Source organism: Vigna unguiculata, chromosome 9 (assembly GCF_037176805.1).
Source record: "Vigna unguiculata cultivar grain cowpea cultivar isolate G323 ecotype 2 chromosome 9, ASM3717680v1, whole genome shotgun sequence".
Classification (NCBI taxonomy): domain Eukaryota; kingdom Viridiplantae; phylum Streptophyta; class Magnoliopsida; order Fabales; family Fabaceae; genus Vigna; species Vigna unguiculata.
In genome coordinates, this window is record NC_140800.1 from 3049372 (window position 1) to 3067134 (window position 17763).

The following is a 17763-nucleotide window of genomic DNA, read 5'->3' on the forward strand; positions in this document are numbered from 1 at the left end:
TAATAGCGCAAATTAGTGAATAGATGAAGAGGAATCAACCTTCAAAGACTCAAAATGAGATGGAATTGTTAACCCAGAGGAATCACTGTCAAAGTAGATGATGATCCCCGTACAAAAACAAAGAGGCAACTACTTCAACATTCATTTTACTTTGAAAATGCAAAAGCACATTCACACCAACATTGTAATGCTACCTTAGTCAATTTCTCCGTTTCTATTCATCAAGTCATGGTAGTATAATAGTACGCTCATAGGTTGACCAAGAATACAAAATATGAACCAAAAAATCATATTTCCAACCTGGCATGCATAAAATAAGAATGAAACAAATAAATTCACTTGAAGATTATTATTTGAAATAACTCATTAATAGGGCAAATTTCTTAATAGAACACTTTAGAGTCATACCATTGAGTTCCTGTATTTATTTTGCAGGTAATTAGTGATCCAGACCAATGGAACCTAGAAAGGGAGGAAAAGATATTTGCCATTATATGTCAAGAAATAAATTCTAACTCCAACCAGAACAAAATGACAACACAAATTTGTCTAGAGAACATTGTCTTGTGCTTGGCCATAGAACAGGAATCAAACTCTCACTGCCTTTTCATTTCTTATGGGGCTAGGTTTGTTGTTGTGGGGGTTGGGAAATCGAGTTTGTACTAAAATTTGTGCAAATTTTATGCTTAATAACTGAACCTTAATAGTAGCCAACTTCTATTGAAAAACAGTAGAATATACCTGAAACATAATTCCTATAAATGCCCACAACTTGAACACGTGGCAAGGAACGGCAATGCATAACTGCACTCAAATGAGAAAATATGAGCAGATTGCTAAAGGAAGAAAAATGAAAGGTGGTACTGTAAATGATTCAAGTCAACTCTAAAACAATGCCAGTAATGAGTATATGACTACGCTTGTAGAGCAAGAATAGACAATAGTATAGACAATAGTACATGGTGTCTGAAAGCCATGTAGTTAGGGCATCTAAAATAAATCGCTCTAGATGAATTACCATATATTCTTTTTTTTTTATCGACAAATGATAGCTGTTAATTTTGTTAGTGAAAGAGTTGAACCCACAATCTCTCTTATTCTTATTTTCCAACTCTTTAAACCAATCTTATATCTCCAGGTGTTGATGGGGGAGTTAAAACTCCTAGATGAGTTGCTATATACCAAATATTTTACTCCTTTCCAATTTTGTTGCATGTGTTTGAATTGCTTTAAAGAAACTCTTGGTAGTATCAGATAAAAAAACATATCAAACACAACACTTTGAACTCAACCAAGCCAATGATGTTCCGGTTAAGGTCAAGCCAACTAGAGAACATAAAGAGAAGAAATATAAATTTGAGAGAGAAGTGAGTACGAAAATTTTAAGATTCTTACTTTTTATGTAAAATTTGAATTTTGAAATTACGTGATTCTAAGTAATCAAATTACGCTAAAATAATTTAAAATTTTAATTTCTTCTAAAATAACCTATCCAAACACCACCTTTTATCGTTAAACATTTCAAAATTTCTCTAGAAAATGATCCATCTACACACATAAAAGTATTATTAAGGATCGATTTCACTAAGATATCCTCTTTTCTTTTTTTTCTAATTTCTATAATGCATGGCTCTCTTTCTTACAATTAATTTCTATAAATATTCCGATAAACATCGACAACGTCAATCAATATACTTATTTTTTGGATGAAAATCAACTGCAAGTGAGGGATAATATTTAACTTTTCCTATATAATTCCATATCATCTTTCGTACTTTAAATAATTCAGTTTTTTTTCGTCAAAACCAACTAGAAACTCACCAACATGGTGTTTTTGATGGAGGAATGGAGTGGAAGAGTTTTTCCAAACTTTTATTGTTTGGTTCAATTTTTTGGAGGGGAATCGAGGAGAGAAAAATCGCTCCTCGTCCCAACTTTACTCTCCTCCAATATTGGGAGGATTTGGAATGGAAATAAGTAGATCTAAAACACTTTAAGTATACTGAATATAATATTTTTACTAATGATTTGAAGCTTAAAATCATAAAGGTACAAGGTAAATTTAATTTTAAGATCTTCCTTCTTGTGAACTAAACAAGAAAAGAACTATCTCTCTTCCTCTTTATTAAACGCCTCCCTTCTCTCCAAAAAAACATAGTCTTATCAAAATCTCTCCTTAAAAATTAGTAATGCATATTGAAATTAAAAATAACTTTCAAAAACCATGAAAATTAAAATATGAATAATACAAATAAAATAGAGTATGAATTTTATTATTATTGCGGAAAATATGATGTATTTTTCTGATTTGGGAAAAAAATACAGAAAGGGTGTAAAGAATATAAGGGAATAAATTTGAACACTAATCTATCCCTGAAAATAAGGGAAATAATTCTCCCTATACCTAAATGAGGAAATAAAAAACTGATCTTATTTACATTAGATCCTATTATGGTCTGTATAAATTAGAATTGAATGATTCTTATTATATGTGTCGATCTCAAACAAATTCTGATTGATATGCGTTTATCTCCAACAATTATCAAATTGAAAACTTCCCCAAGTATGTTCCACACCAAGTCTTATATGTATTTCCTTCTGACAAAGATATGTTCTCCTTCCAAGTGGTTCTTTAATTGTGATAATTAGGCAATTATTGGATATGGTCAGAAAAACTAAATTATGGGAGGAAAAAATTTATGAAGATTCTAAATTATGGCAATCATACAAATTTAGGATTTGCATAATTATGGTAATTCGCAATTATTTTCACTATAATTGATACCCACAATAAATAATAAAACACGTTGGGGTATGCATTGACACACAGATTCAGTCATGTCTCTTGCTTTTTCTTCTTCTCAAACATGTTCGAACCATTTGGAGATGTAGTACTAAGATCCAAACAGACAATATTTTTTAACTGGATACATAATAAAGTGTGACCGACATGTGCTACACGAGTGTCAAGGAGGTGTCAATGCCAAGAACACGTCGTGTAAGAGAAGCTTGGGTATGCTTCACGACTCAAACTATTCCCCCATTATCATGTTTGTCATTCTTTTACGATGTTTGATTTGCACCCTTAAAAATGGGTTTGCAATCCAAATAAAAGGTTGAATAGATGTAAACCATTGATGCTTATGTAAACAGTGATAATACCTTTTTTAATATACCATAACTTTTCCGTAGAGGTAGGTATCTAACCATAAATTTTTCACTTCAAACTTTATTAAAATATATTTTGCAAGATTAAGATTTAAATTAAACCTTATTATCGTCTCAATCACACTTTATAGCAAACTACCAAAAGGGAGAGATGACAATTAGGATAGAAAGAGAGATGAACCACACACCTCATGAAAAACAGCAGAAACCAGGAAGGCAATTAATGAAGCACCACCCTGTACAGGACAAAAATCACAATCTCGCATACACAAATAGAACTACGAAATGCAAGATGAAGGTAAAGACCCAAAAGAACAAGATTATAGAATATGAGAAAAATAAAGTGAGCTCCTTTGCTATTCTTATTTAATCATGTCAATATGCATACAACTAAATATGCCAAAGTCAATATCTGAAGTAACAAAACGAAAAAAGACAATTAAGTCCACGTTTAGATTAAAGATGGGAAAGCTCCAAAATACTGTTACTTCAAAAGCAACAAATTTTTCCTTCTCAAATCATGCATTGGAATGCACAAAAGTACTTCAGTAATTTTTAAGTCAAACATATACCGTCTGCAATATGGAATGAACAATTCAACAGAAGTAAACGTAATGGAACAAGTACAAAAAATGAAATAAGGTCTGATGTTAGGAAAATCTTAGCAAACATAAACTTCCAGAAAATAGTAATTTTGGTTTATTAGTTTAAGCAAAGGAAAGTATCCACTATCTTTATGAAAAAAATAAAAGCATTTTTCAAGAGCTCATTCTTGCTCCCAACATAAGAATGAAAATTTAAGTTTTTACATTAATTAACTAGCAGAATTGAAAATTATTTTTTACCATAAATATTTATTTACCCTGATAGACCAACTATATCCTAAAACAGAAACTTCAAAAGTTACACCTTTTTATTTGTTCCTAAATTTTGCCTAAAAATTACAGTTTAGCGTCCACTCAGAAAGATGACAGGAAACTTCAGTTTACCTTGGGTATACCATTCCTTATGCACGGAAAATATATGTGGCGAACCATCCATTTGTGCACAGGCTGCATTACAAAAGAATCTATTCAGTTGAATAGTAATGGTTTAGAACTGCAAATGAAATTTATAAACAAAAGCTGAATTTTCTGACATGGTTTCAAAACCAAATAGTCAGCAAATAATTAAGATAGAATACATGAAGAACAAAAGTGCAAGTTATCTTTCTTCCTAATTCTTTATGTTGTTAAAATAGCATTCAATAGTGAAAAAAAAATCAGATATATATTCATTGACATGAATTTCATGCGAAAACTGCACAAGCATGTCATTTCACACAGGCAGTTGTGCAAAGGAAACATACCATATTCCACATCCTCCAATACTGATGACCGCATCAGCAGAAATGCATTCAACAAAGACAAGTCATAAGTTCTCTTCAAGAAAGTATGATTAACTAAACAGTCCAAAAACATGCCAGAACTGAGCCTACCTCTTCAACAGTTCTTGCATTCCACCAATCTTTATAGAACTCACGATCACCAAATCGGAGAAGCTCTGCAAGTATATTTAACCTACATTGCAGTAGTACTTCTTAAGACTACAAACAAATATTACTCAGTTTTAAAAAAAATTTAAATCAATAAAGGAATATTTTTTTAATTAACATTTTTTTCAGATACTACTTCTAACTACTCTAAATAAGACACATTGATCATAACTTGAAGGTAAGCACATGAGCACAAGAACACATCTAAATTATTTTAACAAAACAATAGCATTGTCAATGAGAAGGGGAAAAAACATTACAAGTGCAAAGAATGATAAGATATATGTATATCGCAACAAAAGTATGCAAACTCATTAATAAAGTAAAGCTATACAATGTTCGAATATGTGCTAAGTGTCTTGTAATACTTTTGGGTACCTTCATCAAGTCACTTACTTGTATAGAAGTGATCAAGAAACTCCGAGCTTTCAAGATACAACATATTGTTTCCTCCAGGAGAAGGTCATATGTCCATCGCAATGCATCTCTACTAGGGTTCTATCTAATGTGCAGAAGTCTACAAAATCTTTTGCCCAAGTTCTACCTAATATTTCTATTTGTCCTTCATCGCAATTGCCAATGTGATCCAGGAAAGGTGATTCCATTGCAAACACTATACCAGAAAATGAGTATCGGGAAGGCCTTGCCAATTGAGAGATACATCTTCACGGGTTTGAAAATGAAGTTGGAGGCGCTTCAGGCCAAGATCAAGAATTGTCACATGATTTTTCTAGGTCATAGGTTCTGTGAACTTGTCTTTACTAGTCAGGATGATTTGAGAGCTATTCTTGCTACTGGGTCTTGGAATTTGCAACCGGAAATCTTGAGGATGCCTTTATGGACTTAAACCTAGAGCACAGAAATATTCATGCCCAATTTTGGATTATAGTGTATGACCTCCCTCAAGAATATTGGAGGCCTAAAATCCTTTTGATCTAGCAAGTGGTATTGGCGTGCCTATTTATATAAACTCAGCAACTATTAGAAGTTTTCTTGGTCATTTTGCTAGAATTTTGGTGGATATTGATTTACTAGAGCAACTTCCGGAGCTACTGTTGGTAGAAAGGGAAGACTATGCTCTTTTTTGTCTCTATCATGTTTGAAAGATTGCAAGAATTCTATCATTCTTGTCACATTATCATTGCCGAAAAGTTGGTTCTGATAAAACAGGCATGCATGCTGCCAATTTAGATCTTTATCAAGGCAAGTGCATGTCTCTAATGGATGAGAAACATTTTAATAAAGATGGTATGGATAAGTTTCCAGAAGAGTAAGCAGGATAATGGTTCTGATAAGACTGGTATGCATGTGTAGAAGGGTGTTGTTCAAGCACAGGATCATATCGCTGCTATTTCAGCATGAAAACATTGTTGGTCAGTCACAAGTGTTAGGAATACAAGTGTGAGTCTAAGTCCCACATTGACCAGAAATGAAAAAGTAGAGCACTATATAAGAATAAAGACCTATAAACCCATTGCCTTAAGGTTTTGGGTTGAGAGTGGTGTCAGTGTCTTATGTGGTTAGGCTCAGATCTCATTGGTGTTGTTCTCCCCAGTGAAACCCCCTCTGTAAAACCTGACAAGTGGTATCAGAGCCGATGGTTAAAACTAGCTCAGACGAGTGCAGTATGGTCTTAGTATCGAAAGTCTTCCTGACAAAGGTCCCAGGTAAGGGTTCCAGGTAAAGCGTGTCCCGTTAAGAATAACGGCGGTACAGAAAAAGGTAGAAAAGAAGTACTCGTGGTTGAGAATGCTTCCGCTGGAGGGGGAGTGTACCAATGTGGTTGAAGGGACTCACCCTTGAGGGGGAGATTGTTAGGAATAAGTGTGAGTCTAAGTCCCACATTGACCAGAAATGAGAAAGTAGAGCACTATATAAGAATAAAGACCCATAAACCCATTGCCTTAAGGTTTTGGGTTGAGAGTGGTGTCAGTGTCTTATGTGGTTAGGCTCAGATCTCATTGGTGTTGTTCTCTCCAGTGAAACCCCCTCTGTAAAACCTGACAACAAGAACATAAAGATCAGAGGAATATTGCTGATCAGGCAATGGCTTATAGCCCTGCTATTCTAGAACAGGACAACAGATGCACGAGAGCAATCAGATATGCAATCTAATTATAGTAGTTTGCCAACTCTAATGGATATTAAAGGAAATAAGGAAGGATGTGTTTCTTTATGCTGAAGCAAAATTTATAGATGGATTGATCATCAAGAGAGGTTGCTTTTAGCAGTCATGCGTGTGCTCTTGTTTTCTTCTAAAAATATTCTTTGAAGCTTGTTTTCTAGAGTTCATATGAATGACGAGGATTCACTATTCTGACATCGTGATTAGAAGATTGTACAATTGAAAAGGGATATTTGGCACAACAACAAAGCGACGAATTCTATGTGTGCCTTAATCATTGGTTCAATTTTTTGACACCAAAAAAGAAAATTATTTTCATGGGGCTGTTCTGAAATCGAATGACAGAAAGTCACTAAAGCAGATGAAGTGGTGGTGGCAGACAAGAGGTGGAGAAGAAACCACTAGAGATCAATTGCTCTAGATGTCATATAGAAGTGATACTACAAAATAAACTAAGAAAAATCCTGACTTCATTAATTAGAGTTGTTAGAATTAGTATTAAACTTTGTAACACATCACTTTACACCAAATCAAGATACTCTTATATTGAGTATTCCTTTTCTCTCCCTTGTCTACCTAAACCCTACACTTCCAAAGTTTACATGTGTCAGAGAAAATTGCTTAAAATGAAAATGACAACAGGTAATTCCGCAATAGAGGTAACAAACTTAGTTTTACATCTTAAAAATCATATACTTTAGACAACAAAAGCCACATACATGCCTTTTAATCAGCTAGATATATTAATCAATGTTGTAATTAGACACCTAAAAGCATCATCATCATAAAAACATTTCCAAGGATGAAGTCAAGTTTTGGCTATTGCAAGTGCTGATGCACTTCAATCTTGACATCCATAAACACAAAAAGCAAGATATAAAATTCTTCAATTTATTGTAACATTAATTGCATGAGAATATTTTTTTCAAAAGAGCATATACATGAAAAAAAGAGAGGAAATACACAAGAATTAATAGAAAAAATTCTTCAATTTATTGTAACATCAACTTCATGCGAACATTCTTTTTTCAAAAGAACATACACAAAAAAGAGAGAGGAAATACACACCAAAGATGGAAAAAGCAGTAGAACATGCAGAGCCACACATATACATTGGGAACAGAAAGCTTCAGAATTCTTTCAATGGCATATAGAAGGTTTCCCTTCAAAGGATGATGTGAATTTTGTACAATTGGATTCATATACTGCAGAGTTATGAACAAAATGACACCACAGAATTAGTGAATGGAAATTAGAGGAGAAAAAGTATAAACACTAAATTTGTTAAAGTGTAGCGCTTACTTGCTCTATTATAAATCCCATTACTCCTGTAAATATTATCAGCTTGACAAGTTGACGAAACACCCAACCCTTTCGAACAGAAGGGGTGCGAGGATAGCTTGTCTAAAACAGTAATTCATCACAAAGGACATTTTAAGTGTAAAATACATGAGTAAAAATTGCATGGTAGAAATCAACACGCAAATGCATTTTGGCAAGTGCAGAAACAAGTGAACAGCAGAAAATGCTTAAACAAAATCTATGAAATTTCACAACTTAATCCTACCATGGTGAACATATTACAGTCTTCTTCCTGCTCTTTTCCTATAAGCAAAAAATATAGTGAAGAGCACATTTCCTCCTTAAAAAAACACCAATAACAGGTTCCTAAAAAGATCTCTAGCACCGGGATAAAATGAGAAACTACCTACCCATTTAAATGAAACAATCTCATTACAACAGAGATGAATGTTAAGGGTTTAGTATTGAGTAGAAGATACAATACAAAATTAAAATATACCATGCTTTAGAAATATTTACTCTTTCCATTAAAATCATGACACTTGGCATGTATGGATTCAGACTGAAGCCCTAAAGACCTAAAATGCATAACACCACCAATGAAACTGCTGCAAAAGAGTCCATAAAACAGTGTCTTTATGTTCTTCAGTTGGAAAAAAAGTGCACTCAAATGTCAGTAAGAGAGTTGAATCCAAAAATGCTACAACAACAATAAAAATAATTTTGCAAACAGAAAGTAAACAACTCACTTAAAATGTTTACACTACCTGATAGCACAATGTAGGTGCAACCATGAAGTATGCCAAACTCCCGATCGTCACGGTATATGGATGCTCCATAATCAAAGTATTGGGTAATGTTTCTCCCTATAACGCAAGGAATCATTATTGAATAAGGGGGGAAACAGAACAATTATCTTACACTGATCATGATAAAAAAACTGTACTTTCCACATGATTTAGTTTTAGAACACAAGAACCACAACTACAGTTTGGTAATTCATCCTGTTCAAAAACTAAGCATCCATAAAGTGTACAGGATATGATTTTATTTAAATATATAATCTTGGATGAAACTTAGTGACAACCTTTTCATTTGAAACAGCAAGTGCTCTCATATCATAGTTTGTATGGGCATATGACACCAATTTTAACCACACAATGCAAGTAAATAGCATCAACGTGACACCGGATACAAAAGCCGAATCACACCTGCCCAGAAAAAGTAAAATATCCATGAGCTATCTTTGCTATATTGGTATCGAACAAATGAACCATACCAAAGGCTATAGCTATTATATCCAACAAGCAGACCTCTTTACCATATCCCTTATAAAACAATGTCTAAAAGGAAAGCCAAATATGTAATCACCATTTCTGTTACTGGCTATGGGATTTTACTTTGATCCTACGGTTAATTAAGTGATTGCAGATGTTACATGGATGTCAGTCAAAAGCATCTGCAGCATATGATAACTCTTTAAATGGTTTTGATAGACTAGGCTGTAGCTTTTATCACAAAGTACGTTTGAAGAAGCAAAAAAGTTGTTTTCAATTTTTCCTTTGACATAACCTGATAGAACACTGAAATTTGAGATTCAGGCACACTACTTAAACAAAGAATTACTGCTGAAATAGTCCCAGAATTGTAACAACTCCTACAGATAATAACTCTCTCCAAAGAACTTCCAAATACACTCTTCTGGCCACCTTTCCAGCAGGGCTTTCTTAATACGAATTTAAATAATAACTGCTCCCAGAAAACGAAAAAATTGCCTACCATCAGACCATACATAAAAAATCTACTCCTAAAATACATAACTGAACCTAATAAAAATAAAACACAGATTCAATATGTAACTACTCTTAATTTATTCCATTAAGTGTCATAACTGCCCCTAATCCCATTATAACCCATTCTGTTTCCAACAATAATTTCAAAGATAATCAATCTAGTTTCAACATTTTACGAACCAAATGTTAAATGAGGTGTCATCAAAGGGCATTAAATCTCTTCTCAAACACATGTTCCATCCCACTATTTGAAGTTGGCAAATCTCTTCTCAAAATGCAAAAAAAAAAAATACTATAATTCCTTCCTACATAATGACATTATCTTGTGACTATACTGTCTTTTCTCATGTTAATTTTATATTACATTCACAAATACTAACAGAATTTACTATGATATGGTGTAATAACAAATGACAATGAAAGAATAAATTGAAAACCTGGAATACCTTTTGAAGACTACACTGACCTGAGTATTACTAAAACTGGGTAGGATAACTCAGCCGTTGAGATAACTAGATGAAGTAAAACAACAACCTGCAATATTCAATTCAATTTTTCCATGCATGTAAATATCGAAAATTATGTGATTAAATTATTTCATGTCATATTCTGAAACTATTGTGACTTGTAGAAGAATCAAGGAATTGATGTTTGGTCACATATTTTTAATAAAAATATGTGAGCAAACATAGCTAGAGGCTAGTAAAATATGTGACCAAACATAGCTAGTGGCTAGTGGCTAGACCACTTACCCGTTCAGAAATACACTTTTGCTGTGCCAACCTTTCCACTATAAAGGCAGCAAGTGGAAATATGTTAAGACTAAGACTGCAAACATAGCATATAAATAGTGTCAGAATGCCTGAATTTAAGATATCATCCTCAAAATAGATACACGGCACAATCTATATTCCTCAGGGGATTCATTAGACATACCAGCACATGAAGAGGGGCCAATCTCTCAATGATTTTGAACTAAACCAAAACCCATACTTAATTAACCAACCATACTGCAAACACATAATACAAGAAACATCCACAGAGATAAAGAAGTTAAACAACCATACACAACTAAATGTATGCTTACATTTTAGAGATCCAAATCCAGCATGATTGGAAAAAAAAAATGGAAGAGGATACCTTCATTAAGTTCTCAATGATAAGTCTGCTGTTCACCGCAACAAGAACTACTATACAGAGATTGAACAGTCCTGCGTGACTCTGTAACTCATTGATTAATGGCTATTAGTAATCATTCCCCTCCAAAGTAAACTAGAATCTCTCAATTTTTATTTAATGAAACACAAAAATTGACAGAGTTAACAACCAGTACTCGTGATCGTAAATTAAAAAGAAGCAGGCAACTAAGACTTACAGACAGGGGAATTCAGTCAACAAAAAAAAAATCATATACGATCATTTATACGTAGGCAAATTACAATGTTTCCATAACTTGAATTAACTGTTTAAAACAGAATATATAATTGTCTCGACTACAAAATCTATGACTCAATGACATCAAGTGGAGGCAATAGCACATACACTAGATATTTATAATTATTGTTATGATTGCTAAAAACTCCTGAAAACAGTTTAGGTCGCCATTTTCATTTTCTTCAATTCAGTGGACTACGAGGCACGAAACTTGCCATGCACTAATGAAATCAAACAATGGCACAAGAAATGTACCTGTCTGAAAATGTTATCGGAGCTGAGCGGGCTCTCCTTGATTCTGCGGTGAGCTGGAACGGAGGGACGGTAAGCGTATTTGACATCGATGACTTGTTCTCCGTGCTCTTTCCGAGCGTCATTGTCGACGATATTATCATCAGAGGCTGCATGATTCGCCTTGCAGTCTTTATTCTCCTCGACGTTTTTGTTGTTCAAGGACTCCTCGGAGCCAGAACCTCTGGCGGCGTCTTCGGCGTCGAAGCCGCCCTGGGAGGTGGCGCTGGACCTGCGCCGCAGAGAAAGCAGTCTGAGATCTGAGTCGCTTTGACCGGTGGCGGTGCCTACGCTTTCAGGCGCATCGGAGATCGCCATCGGCGAGGAGTAACGGTTTGTATGCTCTGTTGCCACACGGCACTCACGTGGCAGTGCAAAAATGGTTCGTTTTTTATGTAAAAAAGACTGCTAATGTGTTTTATACAGAGAGAGAGAGAGAGAGAGAAGAATCGGAATCAATTAAGAGAAAGATTCGAAAGGAAATTCGGCTAAGTGGCGAGAAATGTCGTGAGAGAGAGTAAAGTGAAAATATTTAATTTGTAGATGTTTGGTTAAAAATAAAAGAGAAAAGAATGGGTGAGGGTGTAGCGTAGTCTGTGGTGTGACGAAGAAGAGGTGGCATGTGGGAGAAGAATAATGGCCTAACTCATCAAGGACTTTTTAGAATATTGTTTTGAGTTCTGTTTATTTATTCTTGTTTTTTAGTTTTTTGTTGCTTGTTTCTTAGAGCAGTTATTTTGAAACGGAAGTAACATTGGAGAAGGGGAAGACGGTGCATTAAAGAAGAGCAGAGCATCTATATATATATATATATATATATATATATATATATATATATGGTGTTCAACTTGATTGGAAGCTTCCCATACCTGTGAAGAAAATTACGCGGGAGGCACACCTTTCCGTTGACACGTAAACGCGGACTTTTGTTTCTCAAGCAATAAAAAAAACAAAATGAATGCCCCCATTAAATTGCTACGTCTCGGACCAAACAAGCGCGCCCAAGGATTTTAATCCATAACAACTCCTAAAGGCGTTATTTGTCATCCGCATTTTGTCCTTTCTTTTTATTAAAAGTTTACGTTAATATTTTCTTTACGTGGTATTCTCAAAAATATCAACTGAAAACGCCGCAGTGAAGTTTCAATAATGATCATTCACATGAAATTTTCCATCCCTTTTATTTTTGCACTGGCCATGATTATTCCCTTCCGTTACAATGTTACTCTTGATCTTTAAAAATTTCATATTTTGCAAACGCAACATTTGATAATGCTCAATGACCAACCATGACTACCCACCCCTAACTTTACTTATTAAACACGTTAATCGCATACATTGAATACATGTGGAAACTGGGACGTAATACCTACTATAAATATCGTTTTATTCTCCTTTACAGTACTTGCGCGGGTATCAATATTAAAATACGAGTCCTTAAAATGTAAAATGGCATTTAGTGTAAGGTTGTTCAAAAGATTCAAGAGATCGCAATTTTAAAATCTTTTGCGATTTGAATATCATTTTGCTCACAAGTCAACCACAATTTTGAAGATTTGGATATCGTTTTGTTCACAAGTTTGTTCACAAGTCAACAACGTGCCCCGCCATTCTGACAATTTTAGAAAATACCTCCAACTGATGATTCGGCGAGACCAATAAATATTGCAACCAATATAAAGCTGTTCTACAAAAATTAGATAACCACAAGCTAAATAACTCGCTCCACAACACTCCTCGCATCCTTGGTTGATAGCTTTTACAATTGGGATAACAAATAGTCATTTGAAACACAATACCAATGACCAGTTCATTTTATTAACACCATTTTTATAATTGAGGAAATGAAGCACCCAGTAAAAAAAGTGTTTCTTTAAAGCATATGTAATCCCTGAACCTCAAAAATGGGTGTACCATGGGAGATCGCCATTTAATTAATGTTTCATGTGCCATGCCACGATGAACTCTATGAATACATTGAAAAAATGAACAAATGTTAAAACTACCAAAACATAAAATTGAAAACCCTGCTTGTTAGAAAGGTGCAACTATCAATACACCATTCGGACAATATGTGATTCCACATTGTAAGTACTTATATTTGGACATCCAGACGACTGACAATGTAAATTAAATTACTACACCTATTGAAAAAGTCAAACAAGGTTTAGGGAGAAATACAACAAAAGGGGCAAAAGAGAAAAGAAACATTACATAACACTTACCTCAGAAACCAACTCCCTTCTAATATGATGGAACAAAAATCATCAAAGGAGTTCGGCAACATTTGAAGGCAGCTCCTCGACTACCACATTGTAAAACTTCTGAATGTCGTACAGCATTTTTTCATCGTCCTTTGTGACAAAATTGATGGCAACACCTTTCCTGCCAAACCTCCCACTACGACCAATACGATGAAGATAGTTTTCGGGCTGTGTTGGGAGATCATAATTTATAACTAAAGACACTTGCTGGACATCAATACCACGAGCTAAAAGATCAGTAGTTATTAAAACACGGGAAGACCCAGAGCGGAATTCACGCATAATAATGTCTCTGGTATTCTGGTCCATATCTCCGTGGGTTGCTGAGACTGTGTGGTCTCGGCTGCGCATCTTGTCAGTCAGCCAATCAACCTTTCTTCTAGTGTTGACGAAAATGACACTTTGAGTAATTGCCAATGTCTCATAAAGATCACAGAGAGTGTCAAGCTTCCATTCCTCTTTGTCAACATTGACATAGAACTGCTTAATACCCTCCAAGGTGAGCTCATCACGCTTCACCAGGATCCTCACGGGTTTGTTCATAAATTTCCTAGTGATCTCAAGTGCCTCAGGAGGCATTGTAGCAGAGAAAACTCCCACTTGAATCTTAGTTGGGAGAAGCTGGAATATATCATAGATCTGGAAAAAGATTTGCATTTAAAGTATTAATGACACTAAACAAGTTGCCCAAAAAAATAAAATCTCCAAGGTAATTCAAACGAACTTACAATTAAATTTAAGCTCTACTGGTTACTGCTGATAACATAAGGAAAATCATATGCATAACAAGCATACAAGTAAAGGTATAGTTTTAGAAAAGAAACAAATAAGAAAATAAAATGAATTCAATGAAGAAACTTGATGAACATGATTATAAATAAACAACAAGAAAGAATTGTGTGGGCGTGACATATCTAACACAGAAAATACAATTAGTAACTAACATAAGCCACGAAATAAGCACCTGATCTTTAAAACCACGGGAAAGCATTTCATCAGCCTCATCCAATACAAACATCTTGATGTAATCTGGTCGAAGTGACTGTCTGCGCAGCATATCAAATACACGACCAGGAGTACCAACAACAACATGAACTCCACTTGATAGGATGCGTTGGTCTTCACGGACACTGGTACCTCCCACACATGCATGCACCTTAACACCAAGATAATCTCCAAGTGCCCGCATAACTTTCTCAATCTGCTGAGCAAGCTCTCGAGTTGGTGCTAAAACCAAGGCTTGGCATTCTGTCACATTATAATCAAGTTGCTGCAGAATTCCAGAACAGAAAGTTGCTGTCTTTCCAGTTCCAGACTGAGCCTGTTGTATAACATCAAGTCCCTTGCAGAATGGAACTATTCCCCTTTGCTGAATAGCTGATGGCTTCTCAAAACCTAAAACAAATCAAACTAGTTTAAATACACACAACTATCAAATACCAGCGGCAGCACAATAAGCACAGAGGGGTACTTGTTACACGTCATCTTTCATTTCAAGGAGTATAAAGGTGAGAATATTTATTCTCATTTATGTTAGAAGGCTATCAAAGTTTTTTCGAAGTATCTTCTATAAGAAGGAAACCTTTATTAGCATGCTTTAGGTAGTTTTCATTTCAAGGGGAAGCGAAAGTGGTATTCTCATGGAAAAGCTGGAAATTATTTATTATTACTCTTATAATTATAATTTTTACTTAGTAAATATAAATAAATTTGATATAAAAAAATATTCCTATGTTAGTAAAATGTAACCAAACACTTCTTAAAATATATAGGAATATGACTATTGGGAATTTAATATTAATAAAAAAGAATTTAAAGGAAAAATGCAGTGGGATAAAGGCATTCACTGTTACTAAAGAGTAACAATATGACCATACCATCTATTTGAGAGAGATAAAAAGACAGCAGAGAAATTTCGGTACATAAAACCAGAATGAAAAAATTACATTGTCATCACAATCACAGTAAATTAATTACTAATACATCTTACTTTATTTGTAAAATATAGATATTAAAAAAATAGTTACATTGTCATCACAATCACAGTAAATTAAATACTAATACATCTTACTTTATTTGTAAAATATAGATATTAAAAAAATAGAGGGTATAAAGAAAGTTAAATCTACCATATGCATAAATGCCTCTCAGAAGATTTTCTTGCAAGCCCATAGCATCAAAACTTTCAAAAACCTCGTCGTAGGATGTGAAGAAATCTTGTCCATCAGATGTAAGCCTGTAGCCATTAAATCATCACAATCAAACCAATAAAATTATAATCACATTGTATCTATATGTGTAAAATTAGATTGAAACATGAAAATAAAAATTGTAGTACATAAATGCTAACAAAACATAATTCTACAACAATTACTTTGAAGAACAATAACCAAAATAATAACAAAAATTAAGGAAAATCTTACAACTCATTCATCTTGTTATCATAATGACGACCATCAAACTGTGATACCTCAGGTGCAACTCCTGCCATGACTGCAAGATGGAAAGAAATAGTATTACGACACCATTTATTAGAGAATATTTTATTAGCTTTCTACCCATCCAAAGCCCATTTCCAATTCAAATGGCCCAATACTGCCAAAACAAATAGCAAAGTCCATGTTAGCACTCATACGTTCTCTTACTGCAGGCAAATAGGAGACAGCTTTGTTTTATTTTACCATGACAAAAAAAACACCGTCTGTATATTGACATGAACAATAATAACTTGATATAAAAACTAAGCTTTCAACGTAATGTAGTCCTAATCTGGAAGTGATTCCATTTACAACTCCCAAACGAGTTTAGAAAAAAAAAAAAACTGCATTATCATCTTAACATCAATTTACTCTCAATCTAACTCAAGACATACAGCATACACATTCTATTAATTACACACCAAAATGTACTTGATACTCAAACCGTATATCAAATGCAATTGCAACTAAACCACTTCCAAATAAATGCTGATGTTTAGTGTTCCACTCTATCTCACTTATAATAAAATTAAACTTGTAACTTCAATCCGAGTAGGAACACATGCTAAGCAGATCAGGTAAAATAAAACTAAAGAAACCGAAAAATAGGGTCAGAGAACACAGTCTGAAATTTAATTCCACATAAGCAAAGTAAAAAAATTAAAAAAAAATCTATAAGATATCATAGGCATAGAAGGAAACAAAATAGATGCTAAAGTAACTTCCTAAGCTTTAGTAGGGCACAAAACAAACAGAAGCTAACAAACCAGAACAGCATAAGCAGATCCAATCGTAAAATCGAGATAAGAACTACATCGATTGAATCTACGCGAATTAGAAAGAGACAGATTACGTCCGATTACATCGCATCGGAGAATAGAGAAGAAGAGAGAGCAACCTTAAGGCGAAGAAAGAGGTCGTTGATCGGAGGAGAAAAAGGCGAAGAGAGTGGTGAAGTCGTTGGTGAGAGCAGTTAGGGTTTCCCAAACTGCTCAGATCTACGCCGCTGAAAGAGAGAACAATGCGTTTTTGAGAGAAAGTGAGTGGGAACTGTGAGAACAACAAAGATTATAGCAAGACGCCCTCTCCTTTGGAAGCGTTTTTTTTCATTCCCATTTTGCCCTATTTTCTTACCCGACACGGGTCAAACCGCCATTGAGAAATCAACCATTGTTGGGCTCCGGCCCATAATGAAAAACTATTGTAAATCTTCCAAATACACTTTTTTACAAGTCTTGCTCCTTGCTGTCAAATAAGGAAGTAATAGATGTATTTACATATTCTGAATAAAAAATAATATTTATTTCTAAATTTATAAAATTAATGATTTTGATTTATTTATAGGATTAAATATACTTTTTCTCCTTAAATTTCA

At 34.3% G+C, this 17763-nt stretch overlaps 2 protein-coding genes across 3 annotated transcripts; both read right to left on the bottom strand.

The window, feature by feature from the left end:
* On the bottom strand, positions 1–12422 carry LOC114164815 (diacylglycerol O-acyltransferase 1C). Its single transcript, XM_028049589.2, has 16 exons — positions 11612–12422; positions 11063–11143; positions 10859–10932; positions 10675–10750; positions 10389–10456; positions 9217–9340; positions 8897–8995; positions 8130–8231; positions 7896–8032; positions 4646–4727; positions 4517–4537; positions 4158–4220; positions 3357–3404; positions 742–804; positions 409–462; positions 1–300 (listed from the first exon to the last, which is right to left on the bottom strand). Exons 1-16 carry the CDS (start codon positions 11963–11965, stop codon positions 196–198), a joined length of 1551 nt encoding a protein of 516 aa, XP_027905390.1. The 5' UTR covers positions 11966–12422; the 3' UTR covers positions 1–195.
* A 1238-nt stretch (positions 12423–13660) lies between these two features.
* Positions 13661–17500, bottom strand: LOC114163751 (eukaryotic initiation factor 4A-15-like). Of its 2 annotated transcripts, XM_028048048.2 has the most exons (5): positions 17287–17500; positions 16335–16404; positions 16041–16147; positions 14876–15306; positions 13661–14550 (listed from the first exon to the last, which is right to left on the bottom strand). In XM_028048048.2, the coding sequence occupies exons 2-5, from the start codon at positions 16400–16402 to the stop codon at positions 13915–13917; spliced, it is 1242 nt and encodes a 413-aa protein (XP_027903849.1). In that variant the 5' UTR covers positions 16403–16404; positions 17287–17500; the 3' UTR covers positions 13661–13914. The 2 variants fall into 2 exon arrangements, with proteins under 2 accessions (XP_027903849.1, XP_085522533.1); XM_085666407.1 differs by lacking the exon at positions 17287–17500 and having other exon boundaries at positions 16335–16423.
* Between the last annotated feature and the right edge of the window lie 263 nt (positions 17501–17763).

What these genes read in the sequence shown, in the direction of transcription:
- LOC114164815 (XM_028049589.2), bottom strand. Translation starts at nt 11,965, where the DNA reads ATGGCGATCTCCGATGCGCCTGAAAGCGTAGGCACCGCCACCGGTCAA. An exon ending in TGGCCCCTCTTCATGTGCTG is followed by an intron (nt 10,751 to 10,858) that starts GTATGTCTAATG and finishes CTATGTTTGCAG; the next exon opens with TCTTAGTCTTAACATATTTC. An exon ending in CACCTACATTGTGCTATCAG is followed by an intron (nt 8,232 to 8,896) that starts GTAGTGTAAACA and finishes TTACTGTTTTAG; the next exon opens with ACAAGCTATCCTCGCACCCC.
- LOC114163751 (XM_028048048.2), bottom strand. Translation starts at nt 16,402, where the DNA reads ATGGCAGGAGTTGCACCTGAGGTATCACAGTTTGATGGTCGTCATTAT. An exon ending in GAGAGGCATTTATGCATATG is followed by an intron (nt 15,307 to 16,040) that starts GTAGATTTAACT and finishes GATTTGTTTTAG; the next exon opens with GTTTTGAGAAGCCATCAGCT. An exon ending in CCCGTGGTTTTAAAGATCAG is followed by an intron (nt 14,551 to 14,875) that starts GTGCTTATTTCG and finishes ATCTTTTTCCAG; the next exon opens with ATCTATGATATATTCCAGCT.